Source organism: Elgaria multicarinata, chromosome 6 (assembly GCF_023053635.1).
Source record: "Elgaria multicarinata webbii isolate HBS135686 ecotype San Diego chromosome 6, rElgMul1.1.pri, whole genome shotgun sequence".
In the NCBI taxonomy this organism is placed as follows: domain Eukaryota; kingdom Metazoa; phylum Chordata; class Lepidosauria; order Squamata; family Anguidae; genus Elgaria; species Elgaria multicarinata.
Genome location: NC_086176.1, coordinates 74,270,490 through 74,294,728, shown reverse-complemented (window position 1 = coordinate 74,294,728; position 24,239 = coordinate 74,270,490). Strand labels below are relative to the sequence as shown.

The window sequence follows — 24,239 nt, the reverse complement described above, 5'->3', positions numbered from 1 at the left end:
GGCAAAGTACAAAGTGTTCGTTTTTATCTTTAAACCCTATGTGGTTTGTATCCAGATTACCTGCAGGAACGCCTTCCCCTGTACAATCCGCCCCACACACTCAGGTCCTCTGGGGAGAATTTACTTCCCTCAGCCAAAACTAGGCTGACAACTGTTACGAAGAGGACCTTTTCTTTTGCTGCCCCCAGACTGTGGAATGGCCTGCTGGAAGACATTCTTCAACTTAATACTCTCTCTAAGTTTAAGACAGCCATAAACACTAATCTCTTCCAGAATCCAGCAGGCCTACCCAGATGAATTTTAAACCTAAGAATTTTAAGATGTTGTGATTGTTATTTTAATATTGTATCAGTTTTATATGCTCTTTTAATCAGTTTTATGTATTGTATTGTTGTACTTAATGTTGTTTCTTGCCTGGATCCAGAGGGAGGGGTGGGTAAGAAATAAATAAGTAGATGATGATGATTGGATTACTTAATAAAAGGACTACTGCTATCGATTATTGGATAAGAGGGAAAACGATACTTCCATGACTGAGAGTAATGTGTTCAGTAGTTTGCAAACCCTTAGTCCCAAAGAGACTAACACAAGTCCAAATGACACAAGTCTCAATGCTGAACTGAGAATAGCTATTGCAAGTTAATTCAGAGCCATACAGTGGTGCTTTTGATGTCAATTGCACTGATGTGAGATCAGGAATGCTTGCTGCATGATGATGGATTAGACTGTATTTGCAAGTGATACTCAGAATGTCTTTTAGCTACTAACACTTTAAAGAAATGTTAATAATGGCAAATTCTGTGTTTAACAGAAGAAAGAGATTTTACAAAATTTGAATGACAGTCCCTAGAAACACAGTTGTAGAATCTATGCAGATACATGCATGGTTAGTTGCTTTTTAAATATAGTCAGTACCCATTTTAAGTATGTTTTGAGAAAACCAAAATTACAAGATTGAGTTGTTTGGGCTAAGGGATGACAGAAATCAAAGAATTATTTGGTTTCCTTTTATTTCATCAAATTGCCCCATCTCCTTTCTGCAGAGCCCCAGTTGTAACCATAGAGCACCAAATGGGAAACTACAGTAGTCAGGTATATTTCTTAGTATGAAAAGATCTGGAGTTCCAAATTCCTAGGTTTGCTGACTACGTACTAATATAGATGATCCCATGACGTAATCCAAGCCTCAGGGACAACTTGAAGAGCTAATTAGAGGGAGGAGTTTATAGGACAAGCATGGAGGCTCTCATCTTCTTTCAGAATTGTAATACAATTTTGAGTAAAAACATAACTCGATATTACATGGCGCTGAGGAGCAGGTCTGAACAATTCAATATGATCAATATTGAAGTAATATTTGAGTAAGAAATATTCAATTGGGACGAAATTCTTCATAGGTACTAGTAATGAGATTACTAAAAGAGAAATGTTACAGAATGATTAATTGTTCTGCAATTTATTTGGGGCTATCAAAAAACACGTACCTGTCTGTCTAAACACCTAGTTCAGTGAATGCCCACACAGACTTTGTAGAAGTAGCCAATAAGTTATACATTCATTTTGGGTAAGTGGTTAATATCTACACCAGTTCTGAGGAAAGACACTTTTCATAATCACCCAACAATCCGCTAAGTGAAAACATATGGTGTAGCTTAGGCAAAGCCTACCAGAGCTCTTTACTGAATGGAAAACAGGTGCTCTAGTGGTCTGCCAGGTAATACCCCATTTACCCCCAAGTCCAAAGGTTACTGGACTAATAGTTGCCTTGTGGTAATCGAGGAAAACTAAGTTACTTGGCATGGTCAAACATCTGGGACATATTTTATATGCTTGCAACATATGCTTCAGCTTCAATTAAAGTGAGGCTTTGGCACATTTATTAATCTTTTGACTTTTATTCTATAAGAGGACCCACTGACCTCACTTTGCTATTTTACTAAATGAGAAAACAGAAAAGTAATGAGAGCTAGAGGTCAGCATCAATCAGCACTACAGAATTTACATTTGTTTTCTCTCAAAACTGTATTATACACACACTTAAAATGGAGGAACTTAGTAATTCATATAAATGCACTCCAGTTTAAGGTATATAGAGCTAAAACACATCCCTTTAAATATTCTGTAAATGATCTCTTCCAAAAATACTACGTCTAGTCTATACTTGCAGGCCTTGCAAAACAGTCCTGCACAAATTCTTTCCATCAAACTACACTATGCTACATAGAGATAGACACACATTAGCATTAAATGGGACTTAATTATGAGTATTCAGTCCAAGCTTTGGTAGTTATATTTAAAACATGTTTTGGAATCATAGCATCTGATTCAGACTGCCAAATATTAAATGTCGCTACAAGCTCCAGATATTAGGTGTTATTTTTAGCTGAATATGTTTTGTTTGTCATGTATTTAAGACAGTAAACAGCCTTTATTGATTATTCAGTAATGACGAAATGGGGAACGCCTTTATGTAGTGACTAGCTAGAATTTATTTAAACTAAGGCAAATTTGAAACACTGAAATATATACATTTTTAAGGGATTGCAGCGATTAACATTTCCATGGATACAAAAAATTACTTCATATGCCTGTATAATAAGGTATAATTATAATGAAGTATGAACAAGAAGAGGAAAATACTCACAAATGGGTATCAGAACCACGTTCATCAGAGGAGAAATGTTTTTGAGTTAATATACAAGCTCAGTACACCTACATGACTGACCTTCTCAATAAATCACATATTCTATTGCCAGGCATGTACACACAATTTAGTATTGAAAAAGAGTGCATGTGGCTTTGCACAAAGAAAATTTAGCTATGACATTATTTCATGATTGCAGCTTGTAGTAAAATCATTTAGAAGTGTACAGAAAATAATAATGTCATGTGTCTGCTGAATGTAAGAAAATAAATATTCAGAACTTCATCTTTCAAAACATGGGCCTTAATTGTACAGAAGACTGACTAATCACAGTGAATTTTCTGACACGACAACTGTTTTCTGGCTGCAAACCTATAGATTCTTCTATTGGTATAGAATTGTACTTCTCTACTAGCAACAAAGGTCAAGGACATAAATTAAGATACATTTTTTCTCTTGCCTTAAAAAAAAAAGCCATTGCTTTATTACAACAGAAGTGCAAGAACATTTGTGAAGGTCAACGTTTTCTGTATTTAACATTAAGTGTTTTAAAAGAATCTGAGTACCTCATTCTCTCAGTCCCTTCATTTTAAAAGTTTTTTTTAAAAGGCATTTATCTCGCTGCACTTTTATTCCTCACAAACCAGCCCTGCCAACTAATGCTATTGCTTCACTCTTACAAGGTCATTCTAATTTCTTCTCTGTGCCTCTTCCCTCCCCTCTAGGGACAACCATGCAGTCCTATTGCTTGCTTCAATAACTTGTATAAACTAGCTGTTATTTACTGTGGTGGCAATCCTCAGCCTGACCAGCAACCTAAGAACTGAGCAACATTCTCAAGAGCTGAAAGAACAACCATAGTCCCCTCAGGTTGCTGCTGGGCCACACAATACCAATCCCAAATCCATCCGTAAGAGGCCTATGAGAATTGTGATTATTTAAATATCATATGGAGTGCAACACACATCAAACATTCTTCTGCCAAGTAATTCTCAGAAAATTATAGATGGCAATAGACCACCTTCAAACAGTATGGCGTTTCTATTTTTACAACATTTCTCCCACAAAGTAAGTACAGCCCTATTTGTAATACTCAAGACAGGACAAATTTTTGTCCTTCAAAAACAGTTGTCACTGCACTTATCTTCACAACAGCTATCAAGTTCCAGACAAGCTGAATTATTTTTGTTCCTGGAAGGAAAAAAATTGACCCAGCTCTGGACAAAAAAAGAGAGGATTTATAGTCCTCTGTCCCTTCCTACAACATACACTGGCATTGTTAGGATGATAAACAGCTCTGTCCAATTTTCTGGACTAAAAACACTTCAGCTCCTTTTTAACTGTCTGCAAAAACAGTGTCATGTCTAAATTCTCCCATCCCTAGGTACCCAAGTGCTAGGAAAGATAATTACCTTGTCATCTCTGTCATCCTCTTCTTCCTCGTCCTCTAGCATGTCCTCCACTACCTGCAGGCACAAACAATAGTAGTTGTCGTGAGTCAACAAGGAAGGGTTTTATTAAGCCTTTTTGTAGTTTAAAAAATATTAAACATTTGAAAGAACGCCACAAAAGGACAATTTGCAACATATATTTGATCTAGAGAATCAAATAAGGGAATAATGATCCGAAGTCTCCTTCCTGTATTATATCCTATTAAATATTTAAGACAATACTTGGTGGTTAGGATCATGCTCTGCTGACATCCAGGCTTGATTACTGTAATGCGATCTATGTAGGATTGCCTTTGAAGAACATCCAGAAACTTCAATTGGTGCAGAATGCAGCTGCCTGGATATTGGTGGGACCTGGAAGATCTGATCATATCACATTGAGACAGCGACAGCTGCATTGGTTGCCAGTGCGTTTCGGAGCCAAATTTAAAATGCTGGCTTTACCCTTTAAAGCCTTAAATGGTTTGGGCCCAAGTTACTTGAAGGGCCACCTCCTCCCATACCAGTCTGCCCATGCTTGGAGGTAATCAACAAAGGTCTATCTCACTTGCCTGTCGCCAAGGATGGTTAGGCTGGTGAGTACAAAGGGGAGGGTCTTTCCAGTGATGGCCCAGCACCTCTGGAATCAGTATCCAACAGGGGTTCATCTGGCCCTTTCTTTGCAGGTCTTCAGGGAGGCTCTGAAGACCCACCTGTTTCACTGACCTTCCCATCATCTGTGGACTGCAGGTTTTTATACTGATTTATAGTATTTTATTGTATATTTATTTGCCTATTTATAGATTTTCATGTTGTTGCTGTTTTTAAAAAATCCTGTATCCTGTGTTGAGAGAGTTTTACCTTTAAAACATGGCATAAACATTATTTATAAGAAATAAAATAAAATAAAATGAGCCAGAAAGCCCCACATAAAACTCACTGGATGGTCTTGGGCAAATGAATCCAGAGATGTATTTATTTATGTTGTGACATGTGGATAAAGAAACGTTTTTGCCATTTATAGAAGGAGCAATGTAAAGTGACTTCCTGATTAGTACAGCTGAAGCAAAGATGACATTGTACTACTTTCACAGGTACCGATTTCTTTTCAAGTGGGGAAAATGTGCAAAGTAACTCACTGACCATCTCACAGTAGTTAGGTTACTTTCAACCGATGAGAGAAAACTGAAATAGGTATAACATATAGTCCAAGATAAAAGTTAGAGAAGGGGCATTTTTTAAAAATCTAATAACTGCAGCATGAAATAAATAGTAGCAAGCACTTCATAATGTAAATGAAGTCACACATTGACATAATGCAGTTGTATGGGTGTTTCCCTCTTGATATGTTTGATTAATCCTTGAATTACAGGAGAGTGGAATGGCAATGATTACTTGGGAAATATCCTATTCGTGTAGAATGCAAGCCCTGTTTGTTGGAATGACTGTATATATAGTAAGTAGACCCAAAAGAGAAAAGTGAAAGTAACAGTCCAAGAAGTCACAATCAATTAGATGAATGTGTTGCGGACTAAGGTATACAAAGGCTACCAGTCGAAGAGAGAAAGATGGAGTTCAGCACAAGAAATAGAGGGTGATTCCATATTATTTGGCAGATTGCGATCTTCACCTATCAGGACGTTTTATTTATTTATTTATTTAACATTTATAATAATATTTTTGTACCGCCCAATAGCCGAAGCTCTCTGGGTGGTTCACAAAAATTAAAATCATAATAAAACAACCAACAGGTTAAAAGCACAAATACAAAATACAGTATAAAAAGCACAACCAGGATAAAACCACGCAGCAAAACTGATATAAGATTAAAATACAGAGTTAGAACAGTAAAATTTAAATTTAAGTTAAAATTAAGTGTTAAAATACTGAGAGAATAAAAAGGTTTTCAGTTGGCGACGAAAAGAGTACAGTGTAGGCGCCAGGCGGACCTCTCTGGGGAGCTCATTCCACAAATTCCACAACCGGGGTGCCACAGCAGAGAAAGCCCTCCTCCTAGTAGCCACCTGCCTCACTTCCTTTGGCAGGGGCTCACGGAGAAAGGCCTCTGTAGATGATCTTAAGGACCGGCCAGGTACATATGGGAGGTGGCGTTCCTTCAAATAACCTGGCCCCAAACCGTTTAGGGCTTTAAATGTCAATACCAGCACTTTGAATCAGGCCCGGACCTGGACCGGCAGCCAATGAAGTTGTAGAAGGACTGGCGTAATGTAATTTACATTTTGATCCATTTTACCTGATGACAATATATTGCAGCCTTTCCTAAAAAGGTCCCATCCAGATGTGTTGGTATGAGTTGTATCCCAACACATCTGGAAGGCACCTGGCTGGGAAAGGCTGCACTATTGATTATTTGTAATATTAATCCAATTATAGACAATTTACAATCATATATTTTGTATGATCACACTATGGTAACAGACAGCGTGATAAGCCATGGCTTATGATGAGAAGAAACTGCAGGGAACTTCGGCCTCGCACATTTCTGCCTCCCAACATGACCTGGAGGAGGAGTTTAGAAGCTTTCGTTTATGCTTTTGATTCACCACAATTTGCCATGTCACCTGGATACAGAATTCTGATTGATTTTAATTCTGGTTACTTTAATCAAATTTGTTTCAAGTAAGTATGTTTTGTTGCTGAAACTCACCACATTTAAAGTTAACGTCAATTCGTTGCTCTAGAAGATGAACTGCAAAGCTCCCAAAAAATTCCTGGATAAACTGGAGTAAGTGGGAATGTAAAAACTCAAGACTCAATGTAGCTCATTCCCATCACCATAAGCCAAGTGGCCATGCAAAATATCCAATTGTCTATCATTGCACTAATATTACAAATAACCAATATAGCAGTCTTCCCCAACCAGATGTGTTGGAACTGAACTGCCACCAAGCCCATTCAGCATGTCCATTGACCTGCTGGCTGGAGATGATGACAACTGTAGTACAGCACATCTGGAGGGCATCTCTTTGGTGCCAATATTTATTATGAGCTGTTGTATGCCTTAATTCTGCAACATATTGTGATATCACTTCAGCTTTAAGATGGGTGATTAAAGCTTAATGCTGTCCCAAGTGAAATATCCTCTGGACACGGAAAACCAGGATAACATCCTGATATCATAACTTCCTATATCCAAGATGGTCTGTTCCCCTTCCTGCCTCCACTCAGCATAGGAAAAAATTCAAACAAATAACCTCTACCTGAAGTTTGAAGGAATATGGTGCAGAAAGGGCTACTGCATTGGCTGATACTGCACATCTGACATTAATCTTAGCCCCTCTCTCAGAAATCAGTATAAATTATAAACAGGATGGCCTAAATCATTTTTTGAGGGAAGAGGTTTTTCAGTTCCCCAGTCTAGTCTTTGAGAGATTATTAACCCTGTTGAATATTTAGGGGGTGAAGGTGACTGGTAAGGCTTGCAAGAAAATGCTACGGTGCTCAGACTAGGTAAGTACCAAAGCAGATGATGAAAGAACAACCCCTTTTAGAAATAAAGTGTACCTGTGAATAGTCTCTACTCTTGAACTAATCATTAGTGGTGTACAAACTACCCTTGAACATCTATTTGGTCGTTTCACACTTTGATGATACCTTTTTTTGGGTGGGAGGGAACTTGAAAAGATACCCAAGTGTTACTGAGGAAAGCTAAAAGAAACCCTCAATAGGTAAAGCCTGCTTGCCTCTCTGTTAGTACTTTTTCACTCTTCCTAAGCAACACTCCCCTCCAATACTTTTGAGAAGGTGAAGGTGATGGAAATGGCTTGCTAGAGACAAGAAAGGTATTTCAGGCCTCTCTTTAACTGTAAATGACACTCATTAACATGTCACAAAGACAGCTAGGGGTTAAAAACCTTGATAGGCTAGTGTAGTTTGGCAGTCTGACAAAGAACTTGTACAGATGATTATGATTATTATATTTATATCCCACCTTTTTTCCTCCAAGGATCTGAAGGCAGAATACCTAATATTCCTCCTTTCCATGTTATCATAACAACAACAATCTTTTGAGGTAGGTTGGGCTGAGAGTCTGTGACTGGCCCAAAGTCACCTAGTGGGTTTCCATAGCCGAGTGGGGACTAGAACCCGGATCTCCTGGCTCCCAGTCCAACACTTTCGCCACTACACCACAATGACCATGCTATCCCACTAAACAGTAATACTTCTCTTTATCCTTGCAAATTCAAAAGAGCTGTAAAGCAGTGCCAAAAGAATGTGTTTTAATGTAGCTCCCAATACTGTTTGTACTGGAACAGGCCAACATTTTCTTTTATTATCATTGTGAACTCAAAGGATGACCTGAAAGTGCTTCCTAAACCACAGACCCTTGTTTAAAAAATGTATATATTGGAGCACAGATAACTAAAATCTCTTCTCAGAGAAGACACCTTCCTTTTTTCTTTTGGTTCTACCTTTCTGTTCAACTAACTCTTTGTGTTATTCAGGACAATAACAGATATACAGGCATGTGTAGGTTTCAGAAGGTTTAGTCCACAGCATTTACATTTTATGTAAAGATTTTATTCTACCATTGTTTGATCTAACTCACATTTGTTTTATAAGTATTGCTACTCATCCTTAGACTTTTGGGTGGCATAAATCTAAATAATTGGGAAAAATACAAATTTCATATCATAATATATATATTTACCAAAGGTTCAATGAGAAATTCTGAATTTGCTTTAGAATCCTCCCTTAATTTTTTTTGCTGTCTGCAACCTAGCTCGAAATCAAGTAGTATTAATCAAACAAAGGAAAGGCACCAGGGAAATCAGAAAGCTCTAATGCAAGCAGTTAAAAGTGACATGACCTTCTGTAATGTCACTTGTCACAGATGTATATGCCACATAGCAGTGGAAGGTATTGAAAGAACCTGATTCCTGGAGCTGATCCATGATTATACAGATGACACTTAAAAGCACAGATAAGATGGCTTCACATGCATTACTTTATTGTGCTTACTGTTTAATCATAAATTGCACAACATAGCTCAAGAACCCTCTCCCTTTCCATTTGCAAGGTAATTCCTGACAAAAAGCAAGACAGAATTATTTGTATGACATCATTCAGATTGTACTTAATTTCCTGCTGCCAAAATACAAGCCTCAAAATATATATGTAACAAATGCATGAATTAGGCAGCAGATAATACAGGTAATAAACTGTGTAGATGCCTATGTATATTGATCCATCCAAATATAATTGATACATTTATAATTACAGAGTCTATTAAATTATGTAATTCCATCCATGAAAAGAATCAGAAGGTCATCCATTTTACCCTCTGTCAGCTACAGGGAGGCTTAAACCAAGGGCGTTCCTAGACGAGGCCTTAGCGCGCCTTGAGAGCCGGTTTCCCTGCTGTGCTTCCACATGACGCACAGGGGAATCTGGCTCCAGGCCGCACTGAAGCCTCCTCTAACGCGCCATAAGCGAAGTCACTTATGGCGCGCCTTTTCCCCAGCCCCGGCCTGAGGCGGGGGCTGGAGAACGTCTAGCTACTTCCGTGGCTTTTTGCGGCTACTCGCTTACGAGTAGCCGCAAAAAGCCGCGGACTGGCCACAGCGCTGAGCGCTGTGCCCATCGGCCAGGGGAGATCCCGGTAGGGAGAAGGGGAGACGACACAGGACAGACACACACACACGCAGGGAGAAGGGGAGACGACACAGGACAGACACACACACATGCAGGGAGAAGGGGAGACGACACAGGAGTGGATGGGGGGGGGGGGGTTAACTAAAAAAAACCCCTTACCTTCTCCGCAGTCTTCGGGCCGCACGTGGCCCCTTTAAACTTAAAAAAAAATGGCGGACGCTGCAGGGATCCGACCTCCCTGCGCATCCTGCATCTGGAAGCCCGGGCAGTGCGCGCTAACATCAGTGCGCTGCCGCCCCGCCTCCCTGCCGGCTTATACCGGCAGGTCTAGCAAAGCCCCAACATGCTTGGCTCCAGCAGTCACTTCCCTGATTGAGCCAATCCTTTGCCAGCAGTGGCTTGTTCTTTAGAGCACACAGGTTACCCTGTTTTATCTATAGATAAAGGCTTTGTAATGTGGCTCAGCCCTTTCCCTGACCATTTGTCCATGTATGCAAGTTCCCAGTCTTGTACCTTCCTTGCCTGCCCTCTAGACATGTCTCCTCTCCTCTCCCTACAACCTTAATTAGGCTCTACCCACATTTTCATGCAACTCTGCTTTTATTTCTCATTTGTACTGGGTACAGCAGTCAGACTGTCTACCAAGCCTTCATTGTCAGTGCTTCCACTGCTTCCACGTGGGTCTTCTTGTGCCTTATGCACAGACTTTCCATCTTGGGGAGCCCTGCTTCCAACTCTCCCTACTGAGGAAGGTCTACAAATACAGCCTACTCACCCTACCACAGATCACCCTACCTATGTAAACAAGACCATGGCATGCCAGAAGCAGAAAAGCTGACTGCAGAACAAATCACACCAGATGGCTCATGCAACAATGCTGACCTATATATCATAGCTGAACCTTAACTTCTAGAGTCCACATCACTACAGTTGTAACGTACGCCTGAGTAGAGTATCGACAGATCAATGGTACTTTTAAATATGTAATTGTGTGTATGACTGCAATTGAAGTTATATTTCACATGCGTAGAGGCAGGTTTATAGTCATGAAAATATGTGAATGCATGCAATGTTGTACATAGGGACAAAGAGACAAACACACAGGCTACAGTACATCACCTCTGGGTTAAGCAGTCCAGATTATTATACTGTTTTACACATGTCCACATTTTCTCTGCATGCAGCCAATATTATTACGACATTAAATTTCTAGTTTTGGAGCTACATCCATGTTAGATAGGATCACAGTAGATTGACGATTTTAGGGAACCATAGGAGGGCTACTCAACACTTTATGGCAGGGGAGGTAATCTGGTGTCCTCCAAATATTTTTGACAATTGCTATCAGTCCAAACTAGCATGGACAATGGACAGGGATTATGGGAGTCATCGTTGAAAACAACTGGAGGGCACTGGGTTGTTTACCCCTACTTTATAGGCATAGTACAGCCAAAGCAGAACATGAATTCAATGGAGGGGAAACTATACATTTGTTTAACTCTCTTGTTGAAATAAACATAATTAAAAAGTGCTTAACTTTGGTTGAATCATGCCCTACACTTTTAGATGCCCACTTAAGAAGTTTTAATTGTTACATCTGAGCATGTAAAAATGTGAATGCTACAAACATGGATTTGCAATTGTATTAATTATATGCACATAGGGAATATGATTGACACCAACTCATAGTTGAGTGTACCCTTCGTGTCAAACTCAGGTTTGCCTCCCAAAAATATGCAAAATGGCCCTTAATGTAACTTGAGGATGTTAATAAAAAGGTGTTTCTAATAAACAGTTTAGAAACTCACTTAACTAGAACAAAACAGTTGAATCACAATCACAGTACTGCAAATACATAAAAAGGCAAGGTCTACTTTAATATTGAAATTAAGAAGAGTAGAAACACTTCTGAATGAAAATGCTGTACAGCATTAAATGTGATTATTTTTAAGTGTTAGTCTTTATGTCGTGTATATATTCTTTTAAAAAAATAATAAATAAAGCAAAGGGCAAATATTAACTCCCTTTTGATGGAACATGCCTAAACACTTTTCAAATACAAAAATTTTCTATTAAAATAGGAATATCTGTATTTTGATGTAAAATAATTTGAAACAGTGGCCTGACATTGTTTTTTCTACAACAATAGGAATAGAACTGGATCCTGAGTCAGTTCCTACTCTAGGGATACAAAGGAATTTGTGTAGAATCTGGAGTTGATTTAATTTTTTTCCCTGTTTGTCTCTGTACAATCTAACCACAATGTGTGCTTGCGTGTCAGTTGATTTACAGTGCTTATGTGTAATTATAATATAAAATTATTGAATGTGCATGGATTGAAGAGGATGTATAAAACCACTCAGACTATTGCAGGTCACCTGAAAGTACTTTAGGTCAAGCTGAAGATTCCACACAGTCAATAAGCCTAATATCTGCGTCTATGTGGTCATTTTCGCAACAGGGCATCTGCTTTCCTCACACTGAACTGTCAAGGAAGAACTTTTAAACATGTTTCATAATTGAAACAAAATATCTATCTCTTACAGGATGGCAACAATCCAGTATTCCATATACCAGTCCCAAGATAAACAGATTTAACTATGCACAGAACACAATGCAGGCTTGGGCTGCTTAAACAAGGTATCATGGTTACCTGGCTCACAACCTGCTTAGCATGCACTTTCCTATGTCTAGTGCTATCCACATCTTCAACATGTAAAACTCATTTCAACACACGAGGATTCTCTAGCTGATATTTATAAACAAGTGACATTAGCAATAGCGTTCATCTGCGATACTGTTTGGAAAATCTATGGCAGTGTGAATAAAACTAAGCAGCTATTAAACATTTGACCTTGGACTATTTCATCTATAGCAGTCATCAAGGTAACTGAACCATTCGATGTCATAATTAATATGATGAGCTTGCCACTAAGGCTGAATATATTGCTCTACGTAACGCAGCAAGCTGAAAGAAAGAGGCATTGCTAGGACAAGCACCTCGATCTTTAAAGACACGATTAAAAAAAGGGGGAAAATGCAGAATGCATTTCCTTGCATATGCCTGGGAGACGGAAATGTTAATGTTGTAATTTTAGGCAGATATATAAAAGGAAGTGGGGCTTTCATTACACAACAGCCTTGTATGATCAACAGATTTTTTAAAATAATAACTAAGGTCTATCCAGTATAAAGGCACCACAGTAAACTCACCATCACTTGCAATTATACAACTTCCACTGTCAGCTTAATGTACCCATTATTCTAATACAGTAATACAAAGATGGACTATAGTATATTTACGCCTGTGTATTTCTTTATATATTTGTTTTAATGAGTTCAGGTGCTGTTTCTCACTTTTACACAAAGAACCATATAGTCTATTAGGTGTTTATTTGAACTATGTCTCCATCTAAAGGCTCTAAAAATCTAACATACTTGTCTTGTAGAAATATCCTTGAAATCCTTATTTATAATGATCCTTGAATTCAGAGGAAATTTAAAAGTATGCATGTTTGAGATCATAGAATTAATGTGGTTTACGAAATGAGATTTTAATATGATGGCATTTGAATTCTCAGATAGGCACTTAGACGTAGGCAGTAAAACATGTTTCTCATAAAGAGCTTTGAAAAGCATTATTTCTTTCAGTTGGCATTACGAATTTAACAGCCTAGCTACTTCAGCCTCTAATGACACAAACAGGCTGTTCAGTAGTCATAATGCTAATAGGGAGACACTTCACACGACCAGCTCCAATCACATGTTTACACATTCTATAGTGTGTGTGTGGGGGGGGGGGGTTGGTGCTTTTTTCAGTGGTGATGACATGGGGACTGTAATGTTTGAACAACTAGTCTCCAATAATAAGTAGAACATTATACCAACAGGAGGAGGTTGGATCGCTAAGAGGACTTAACATGTAGTGCTGGGTGAGTAACAGTGAATTATTATACAACTTGTGTGAATTGCAGCATCAACCAAGTTATAGTATATGAACAAAGACTTCCCTATCTATCTTTGTAATGCAAAAGGGAATGTGTATAACCATCCTTTCTTCATGAAACTATACACTTGTCCTGGTCTAAATATTTAATAAATTGATTTGATAATCATTTTGAGATACTCAGAAAGATGAAGTTAATAATGATCAACAGCTTTTTTATTTTATTTTAATACAAGGGCCTCAGCTAGACCTAGCAGTCTAGCACGATGGAGGGGTGAAGATCCCACAATATTTGATCGCGAGATCTCCCCCTCTGTTCACATGAGGCACGTGATGACCTCAGAGGGAGAGGTGTCACGCCCGCCATTTTTTTTTAGACAGGAACACACAAGTGCTCGTATGCAAAAGGTAAGTCCTTTAAAAAAAAATCCCCACTCCCTCTCACCCCACCCTCAATGGATAAAGCCCCATCTACCTAAGGCCTAGCTGTCTTCAAGTAATGGGTTGTAACACTACAACTTTGGCACAACCACTGGTGTTCACATTTTTATGAGAAGGAAATGCTTTGTCCTACAACTGCTATCATCCCTCACCACTGGCCATGCTGGCTGGAGCTGAAGGGAGTTATAGGCCAAAACATATGGAGGTCCACAGGTTGCTCACCCCTGCCTTGCAGCATCAGTGACCAGGGAGGTGGGCATGAAGGACAGAGCTGATCTCTGGGGCCTTCATTAAGCCCTCAAACTTTACCAAACAGGAAGTTCTCTGCACAAATATCTAGGAACTGCCCTCAATCTGTCTGTGTTTTGTTTGATCTTTCCTCAAAAGTCTGTTGAATCACTTCATTGGTATGCCTCTGGGGATATAAATATGCCATCTGATTGTAAGCCTATGCGGCAGGGTCTTGCTATTTACTGTGTAATCTGTACAGCACCATGTACATTGATGGTGCTATATAAATAAATAAATAAATAAATAAATAAATAAATAAATAAATAATAATCTGATAATCTTTATAAATCTGTTCTTGCCAATTGGTGCATTGAATGGTCCCAGCCTGTAATGTCTGCTGTCCCACTAAAAGCTTCTCTGCCCTCGCTCCAAAGTTGCTTCATGAAAACAGGAAGTAATTAGGCCTATTCAGTCTGGTAGAAGAGAGCAGCAACTGGACTTTTTCTGGATTTTTTTGTGGTGCAACAAAGGCCAGAGGGGGCGGAAGACGCATGAGAGGCAGATGATGCCATGTGAGCAATCCGTGAGTGCCCAGTAATGAGCGTGCAGTAAAACGCTCATCAGATGGAGCCTTGTAATTGTCAAAATTTATTACTGGCACCAAAGTCTGTATAAAGTTCTGCTCTTGCTAACTTTTTAGGGTTATGTTTGCTTAGAACTGTTTTGTTTATGTCTCTTGAGTCCAAATATATTTTTATTTAGTCTCTACCAGACTTGACCATAGCAAATATTGGATTGATTCACTTTGTAGATTTTTATTTACCTTCTCTATCACCATCAGCTTCTACATATAATTCAGATACTTTTAAACATTATCTTTTCCTAAGAACGCATGCTGCTTGTAGATCTGTTTTTACAGAATTTGGTTTTGATGTTCTTCTGCCAGTGGAACAGACACCACTAGGGGATCAGGGTCCCCCTCCCTCTACATTCCCCTGCACTTACTCCACATTTGCTCTAGAGGGTTGGAGTAGATTTAAGGGAGTGCGCCGGTAGAAGAGGGGAAACAAGCAGACATCTGCTCACACAATGTTGGATGAAGCCCATAGCTATTCAATTAAATCTTGACACCAAAGTTAAAATTAGTCATGTTCTTTATACTAAGAACGTTTTGTGCATCAAAATCTACGGAGTTATATCAATTCTAAAGTTCACTATTTTGCGATAATTTTTGAGAAAATCCAAACACCTCTCATCAAATAGCACCTTCAAGGATAAACAACAATATCAGTTGCAATTTTTTTTTGGGGGGGAAACAGCATTAGAAGTAGGATTAAATCCCCTATACCCCAGTTTCAATCCAGTTCAGAGGCCCTGTGGTTGCTTTTGCTAAAGAAAGATGTGACCATTCTGAGCACGTTAGTTGAGAATATTTTAAATCTAATGTGTAGTTTGCCCTGTGTCTGGGGCTTCTGTCAGCACTTAAAGCATCGTTTGTTCTCTTGCTGGCTTAGTGTTTTACAATTACTTTTGCACTGCAAGGCATCCTTTTTTTCCTGCTGCTGTCAGCCATCCCCATCTTGTGCTTTGTAGCCACTTCTTCCCTATAAAGAGCCAGCGCATACTCCAGGATTACATTGCATTGAGTAGGCCGGCTCTCACTCTGAAACTGAAACACATACTGCTATATTTAATAAGTGATTTACATGCAACAGCTTTTCTCCATACACCCATTCATGGAACTAAGTTAAAAGAGCTGTCTCCTCCCTTACGATCCTGCTCATTCACTTAGGTGTTCAGGGAATGCCCTGTTTTAGGTCTAACCACCATCAGAGCCACAGCTTTATGCTTTAATGCTTTATGTGTGTATGTTCTGTGTTTTAGAATTTTAAATTTTGTATACTTGTTTTATCTTAATTTTAGAATTTCTGTAAACCATCCAGAGAGCCCTGGCTATGGGAGCAGTATGTAAGTGCAATAAATAAATAAAATAAAATAATCTGGTGGGAATATTGGAGAACACCAGGCTACAGCACTACTTTCATTGGGAGATCAGTCTGGACCTTTCTTAAAGGCATTTTGATGCCAAGTGAAAACTTGTTAGTTCTGGCTGTCTTTGGCCTAACTGATATATGATGTTTTTAGTCCATATGCTTCCCAAAAGCTGTTTTTATGTGTTGTTTCAGAATTGTTTAAAGTTGGAGGGGGGCAGGCTTGTAGGCCATCTAGGCCAACCCTTTGCTCACTGCAGGAAACCCACAGCTAGAGAAATCTCACCAGGGCCGGATCTACACTAGTCTTATAACATTGCTAGTGTCCCTTTCTAACGTGGTTCTCTGTATCGGTTCTCTGAATCACGGGGCATACTAGCGTGACTTATGTTTAGCTGTAACGTTACTGCAGGGCACATTGTTAAATCCTTTCCATTGTTCAGGGTTGCTCTGAGCTGCTGGGTTTGCTCCGCCCACTGCCTGCCTCATTCCTAGCCAGCAGTGCAGGGCAATAGTCATAAGCACACACAAACTCACTCACTCCCAAAACATCTTAACACAAGTCCCAGGGAATTGCCTGAACACATAGGAGCCAGCCACTTTACTGAAACTAAGCAGGGTTGGGTCTTGTCAGGGTTTGGATGGGAGACCAAATTGAAAAGTTTTAGCAGCAGCCCTGTTTAAGCCCCAGCTGGTCATGAGTTTTGGACTGGGAGCAAGAGACCCTTGTTAATTTTCCTGCACGAAGCTACAGCAATCCTTTGAGTGCTCCTCAGCTCCTTTGCAAAGAGGGGGGAAATGTTAAAAAAAAAATCATAAAAATTCAACCGATGACCCAATTTGATTCAAATTTTAAGGCAGGTTGCATGGGAGTACTTCACAATAAAAGCAGATTCTAAGGTGGAAAACTTCTGAGTCCTTTGCATGCGATTGTCAGTGATTGCACAGTATAAGGCTGATGTGATTTATCTGCTGTAGCAGATAAGATAGCAAACGGGGCGAAGGAAGGAGAACAGGAAGTGGGCGGAGCAAACCCAGCAGCTCTGGATTGGGAGAGGAAAATTACCGGTAGAACAAGGCACATGAATCTGTAGCCACGCTGGAACTAAGAAATAGGACCGGTAAGTAGAACTCATTTACAACGTTGGAGACCCAGGGTCACGTGACGTTGTTCGTCACAGTAACCCATTCAAAACGTTAGAATAACACCAGTGTAGATTCCCACCATGTAGCGCCCCCCCTTTATTGTTTTTTGTATGTGTTGTTTCAGCTGCATGGGATGTCTTGGACACAAGCTGGAAAGTTGGGATTAAAGTCATAAATACGTAAAAAGCTACTGGTTGATACTGTCAACTTTCAGCCTTCCTTCACAAAGCTGTTTAGTAGTATTAACTACTGGAAGAATAGCTGTGTTAATTTGCTGCAGCATAGAACGCTTTTGTGGCAGCTAGAAATTAAACATTATTTATGTGTTTGTAATACTTCCATATGCTTAAAAAGATAAAATCCCTAAGGAGTTCACATATAAATATTAAAATCACATTTAAAATACAATATTAAAATAATTCCAAATACAATAATAAGACAGAGCAATTCAAGGACCAGTAAGATGGAGCAGGATGATTAACTTAATTAGAAGCCAGGAAAAGCCTGGGTGAACAAATGTGTTTTCAGGAAGCACTTGAGACATATGACGTTTTCTGCCTCCCAAACTTCACGAGGGAGGGTTTTCCAAAGGGTAGGTGCTGCAATTGAGAAGGAACACCGTCAAGATATTCCGTGGCAATGTTCTGTTAATTTCTGAATGACCACCACCAATGCCTCCTCTGATTTTAGAAGTTGTCTGGGTATATATAAAGAAAGGTGGACTGCTTTGTATGTTAATAACATGAACTTGAACATGGCTTGGTAGCCAATCAGCAGCCAGTGCAGTTCTTTTAACACAGATGTTATCTGAGCATAGCTGGATGTCCTAATGAGCACTCTAGCTGCTGCATTCTGCACTAGCTGCAACTTCTGAACCAGACACAAGGAGAGCCCCACAAGACTGCATTACAGTAGTCTTTTTGTTGCCCTGGTAAGAGCTTCATTGGGTACATGGAATGGGTGTCTGCTTTTAACTCATCACTTGACATTGCAGTCATCAGATAGACAGGCTTGTGTGAATTCACCATTAGGTTTCATCGCAAGATGTATTCACAAATAAATTAGAACAATGTGAATACATGGCACCAACACAGAAAAGAAATGTGTCTAACAACACACACACACACACACACATACACATGCATAAATCATCAAATACTTGTGGCTCACACTAACACAGAGCACACACACACACACAGATCTGGAACACAACTGCACATATTCAACAGGTCCAAGACCTCACTGTAACTGTTTTATGGAGCAATGTGTGCCCCAGACAGCATGTGGGGGGACATAGGATTGTTCAGTTTCTGGTCTTTAAGGTCGGGATCACGGTTCCTTCCTTAGAACTCAGAAATCATGGTCCCCCTCTCTCCTATAACCAGCATGGTCCTGGTTACATCAGAAACGGAGCACAGTGATTGGAACAGAGGGTGTTCCTGGGGGTTAGGAACAGAGGAGAACAAGGCTGCAGCCATATGACTTTTTCCAATGGCCGCCTTAGCGTCCTTCCCTCCCCCACTGAAGCACTGCTGCTAGACAGGTGAGATTGCCTGTCTAGCAAAAATGCAGGGCAGCTGGAGAGAAGAGGCTTCTTGTACTTGTGGGTTGTAATTTTTCTGAATGACCCAGAGAAATTTGGCTATTGGGTGATATATTATAATAATAATAATAATAATAATAATAATAATAATAATAATAATAATACCCCCCACTTCACCCAAAATCACAGGTAGATGGGAAATCCAGTCTATTACCTCAGTGAACATGAGTAGTACTCAGTGTTTAAAAGGTCCATGTGCATTTATTTAGAGTGCTGTGTATATTTATGAACCCAAGCTATAATGAGTTATTGTCTACACATTTTAGTCCTCCAAGAAGAAGGAGAAGGAGAAGGAGAAGAAAGGTTTCAATAATTCCTGTAAACTGAGAATAAAGCAAGCTGAGCAAGTTTCTCTGAGGAGAGGATGCCAAAGAACAGGTGCCACTAATCAAAAGGCCCTGTGCTTAGTCCTCACCAAGGGAAAATCCCTGTCACATAAAAAATTAGGATTTCTAAACATTTTTATCCATCATTGCAACAACAACAAAAAAGGGGGGAAGCAAAAATTTATCCTGAGCTAGATAAAAGATTAATGGCATTTGTAGCAAGATGATTTGAATATTGCTAATTTTGTTGTGGCAAATGTCAGAACTGAAAAGAAGTTCGCTAAGTAATGTTACAAAGTGGCACAATGCATGCGTAAAGGAAGAGAAGGCTTTCCTGACACTTAAAAGTGATGAGATAAAATGGGTTCATCTGTCATAATCAGACAGCAACTTGGTGAATAATGTCATTGATCTGAAGCATATTAAAGTCTCTCAATGCTGCAATTGATTGGGAAACTGAGATTGTTATGTAGGAGAGGTTTTCTAGTGACAAAGGCCTTCTGAGATCCTGCATTTTAATTTTCTTTAATGCTTATTACAATTAAGAACTTAAGAGACCTGTTGAATCAAACCAAACATCCATGTAGCTTAGCATTTGGTTTCCCACTCTTGCCCCCAGGAAGCACACAAGCAGAGCTTAAAGGTAATAGCCCAGTGCTACCCTTGCTGCCTAGCAACTGGTATTCAGTGGCAGACTGTTGCTGAGAATGGACACACAACACGCTAGCCATGCAGAGTGAGTTGTTGCAAACAACCCACCCTGGATGTGTGGTGCACTGCCAGACAATTGCGCAACTAACCCACTGTGAGTAGGTTGGCTACCCTTTGTCCCCCTCCCCCTAAGTTCTCCACCCTGCATCCCAGGGGACCTGGCAGTAGACCTCTCTTGTCTGCCGCAAAGGCCCCCTTCCCATTTCTGATCATGATTGGAATCATTTCTCCTTTTTTATTAACCTGGCCCCATTTTGTGCAAAATCGGGGCTTGGAAAGTAATTAAAAAGTGCCCCTTCTGAAAATCAGATGGGGTGGAATCACTCCCACCCCCATGGGTCCTTGGTTGGGTTCCCCCGCCCCCATCCAGTTTTCAGGAGAGGCACTTTGAAAATCCAATGGAAACCTATGGGAAACAATCTCCATAGGCTTCCATTGGATTTTCAATCTGATCCTCCTGAAAATCATGGGTATGGTTCCCCACAACCACCCACAATTTTCAGTTTTTCTTTTTCGCAGCCTACCTTTGCACAAAAGGGAGCCAGGCAATTTTTAAAAAGAGGTCCGATCATGATGAAGATCACAATCAGAGTTGGGAGGGGGGATCAGCAGGGGTGAAAGGGGTGCCTAGGACAGACCCTCCATGGTGCTGTTTGGGCACCATTGGAAGAGCTATCACAGGCACAGGAAAATATGTCAACCATTGATGGTTTGTTTGCGGGGGGGAACATAGTTGGTTGGCGGGTTGTGCAAATCCAGTCTTCATCTAGCAATCATGGCTAATAGCTATTGAAAGATAGACTGAGCTCAATGTGGGCAAAACACTCTGCATATGCTCAGGGGCACTCTTAACTGCTTTGTTTATAAGCATTTCTGCTATGGATACACCAATCTTCAGCTAATTACTTTTTGCTATGCTTCATTGTTCCTCAGCTACAAAATCAGACTAATATCCTTTTAAAGTATAAACATGTAACGTAGTGCCTAATAAATGTATTTTTTACACTATTTTCGTCATGTGGAACTAACTGTTTGCATCCTCTTTAGTTATACCTTTCCACACAATCAGTGGCTGGATTGTGTTGGCTCCACCACTGTCTTTTGGGGGGGGGCACACACCACTGGGCTGCCAGACTGTGCTCCAATCCCCTTCCACTCATGCACCAAAGCATCTCTATTTTCATCTGAGAAATGCCAGAAGATTTTTGTTATTGTTTCAGGGTTCACCACTTTGCACCCAGTGGAAAGCATTTTTCACAGTCTCCTCGGCCCTTAAAAAAAAGTTATTAGTCTTCCAGGTCTGTTCATGAAACACCTCTCATGCCAAATCATGGGATCTCCCTGTTTTGACATTCTCTTCTTCCAAGGCTGAGGAGAGCAGGAGACTTGCATGAGCCCAAGGGGCTTCCTCCTGATATCTCTCTGGGGAGAATCAGCACCTAAATCAAATTTCTGTCACAGTGGAAGACATATGTATGAAAAATCTCACCATATTTTAAAGAGACTTACTGTATCGTGTTGTCTGTTATCCTTCCCTGAGATGATCAGGAAGTAATTCCACACCAACAGTAGCAACAAGACCAAAGGAATCATGTAGAGCTCAAAATTCCAAGTCACAAACAGAAAGAGCTACAACAAACAGAAAAACAGTGGTTATCCATCTTTAGTTTTCCTGGAACTACAATATGCAAAGCATAGAAGAGCACAAGTTATACGAAGAAATTATCTCTGACACAAAATCCTTGATTAAACAGTCTGCTAAATATGCTACTTTATCTCAAACAAAATAAAAAAACCATTCATTTTCTTCTTTGGCAGCATTTCAATGCTGTCAATATGAGTAGCAGCCGCTTGTCGTCATAGTTCCTCCAGGATATCAGAGACTAGCAAACAAGTGTTGAGAAATCTACAGTCATTGGGAAGTGTGCTTTAAAGTCTACATTATATTATACAAGTTTAATGGAGATCAGCATTTGGATTATTGCTGACATGGAAAGGGAAAGTGTAACTTTAGAATCCTAACAGTTGAGCTGGGTAGGAAAGTGGTCAGGGCTGGCCCAGGACGTTTTGCTGCCCGAGGCAAAGAAGAAGATGCTCCTCTCCCATTTCATGTACAAGTGAAGTGGTCTGGCAGTTTATTCTTTCTTCAACATTGACAATGGGATAGTATCCTTTGCTGCACCTGAAGGCAGCAGGCTAGCTTAGGGGTCACAGGGCAGACCAAGTAGCACACAGCTGTCCCCTCCAAAACCTTGCAGCCACCTCTCAGCATCTGCAGCCTAAGGGCTCATCCACACCAAGCAGGATATTCCACTATGAAAATGGTATATAAAAGGCAGGAGCCACACTACTACTTTATAGCGGTATTGAAGTGGACTGACAACTGATGGGGCCCATTGACACATACCATATACTGCTTTCATACCACTTTCATAGTGCTATATCTTGCTTGGTGTAGATGTGTCATGGGCCTCAACAGTTGTCAGTGCACTTCAGTACCACTACAAAGCAGTAGTGTAAATCCTGCAGTGCACTTCAATACCGCTATATAGCAGTAGTGTGGCTCCTGCTTTTTATATACCACTTTCATAGTGGAATATCCTGCTTAGTGTAGATAAGCCCTAAGCCAACTAACTCACTCTGTCTAAAAGTAGACTGTCCCTGAGAAGAGTAGCCACTTGGAAGATCTGGCTAGATAAGATTCCAGTTTTAACACACAAGAAATGATGCATTTGGCTGGTTTTTTGTTCACTTGAACTGATAAAAGGAATCCTTTCATAAATGAAATAATAAGGAATATATACATGTGAAAACATGGTATTTGTTGTTCAACATTTGTTCTAATTAAGGTTATAACATTCCATTGATTAAATCAAAGAGCTTTTGATAGCTTCCAAGTAAACAGGAGATCTTTTGTTGTTATCATTCATACTAAACACACACCCCAAACCACAGGTGGCAGATGCTGGCCCAGTTTGCACAACATGTGTAGTTAATAAGCCACAGTAGCTTTTTAACCACACTGTGCATGCTGATCACATGCTGGCCCAATTTACATAATTACCCTTGCTGGGCACAGCTTGCGATGTTATCTGAACCTGGCAAGGGTTTGTTGTTGGGGTGGTTAACAAACCTATGGCCTGTTGTAAGGTTGTGAGGTGGCTTATTAACCACCCCAACAAGCCAGCCTTGCTGGGTTCAGATGACACAAGAAGCTGTGGTGGAGGCTTGAGTCGGCAAATTGGCACCTGTGGGCGAACCAGGACACTATCTTAGAAGAGGCATTCTTCTCCTGTGCCCTCTCACGCAGGACGCAAAGCCTCTTAAGATAGTAACTGCATAGAGCCATACTTCATTTAACAACAAAGAATGCCTTTTATTTCAGAAATATTTTTATTCATATGCAGGCTTATGGAGATTTAACCAATTCATGAATGAAAACTCATGATTAATCAGCTAAGTTTTGCATAAATTAGACAACAGCCCTATAATTAGCCTGTGAAGTGGCCAAGTTTGCTGATGACAACAAATTATTTAAGGTTGTTAAAACAAAAAGGGATTGTGAGGAGCTCCAAAGGGATCTCTCTAAGTTGGGTGAGTGGGCAGACAAATGGCAGATGTGGTTACCAATATAGGCAAGTGTAAGGCGATGCATGTTGGGGCCAAAAAACCTAACTTCAAGTATTGGAATACTGTGTACAGTTCTGGTCACAACACCTAAAAAAAGATATTGTAGAGCTGGAAAAAGGGCAGAAAAGGGCAACTAAAATTATTAAGGGGTTGGAGCATCTCCTTATCAGGGAAGATTACAACCGCGGGATTGTTAAGTTTGGGAAAAAGAAGGCTAAGAGGAGATGATAGTGGTGTACAAAATTATGCATGGCATGGAGAATGTGGATAGGGAGACATTTTTCTCCTTCTCCCATAATACCAGAACCTGGAGTCCATCCATAAAGCTGATTGGTGGGAGATTCAGGACAAATAAAAGGAAGTACTTCTTCGAACAGTGCATAGTTAAACTATGGAATTCACTAACACAAGATGTGGTGATGGACACTAATTTGGATGGCTTTAAAAGGGGGTTGGATAAATTCCTGGAGGAGAAGGCTATCAATGGCCACTAGCCCTGATGGTATGTGCTACCGCTAGTATTT

The 24,239-nt window shown here is 40.0% G+C and overlaps 1 protein-coding gene across 5 annotated transcripts in view; it reads right to left on the bottom strand.

The window, feature by feature from the left end:
* Positions 1-24,239, bottom strand: part of MCTP1 (multiple C2 and transmembrane domain containing 1) — a 230,857-nt gene that overhangs the window by 30,184 nt on the left and 176,434 nt on the right. For all 5 annotated transcript variants that reach the window (XM_063129601.1, XM_063129602.1, XM_063129603.1 and 2 more), the window contains 2 exons: positions 21,595-21,714; positions 4,057-4,110 (listed from right to left, as the gene is read on the bottom strand). In XM_063129601.1, the coding sequence (XP_062985671.1) occupies positions 4,057-4,110; positions 21,595-21,714 (174 nt within the window). The remainder of the gene's footprint in view (positions 1-4,056; positions 4,111-21,594; positions 21,715-24,239) is intronic.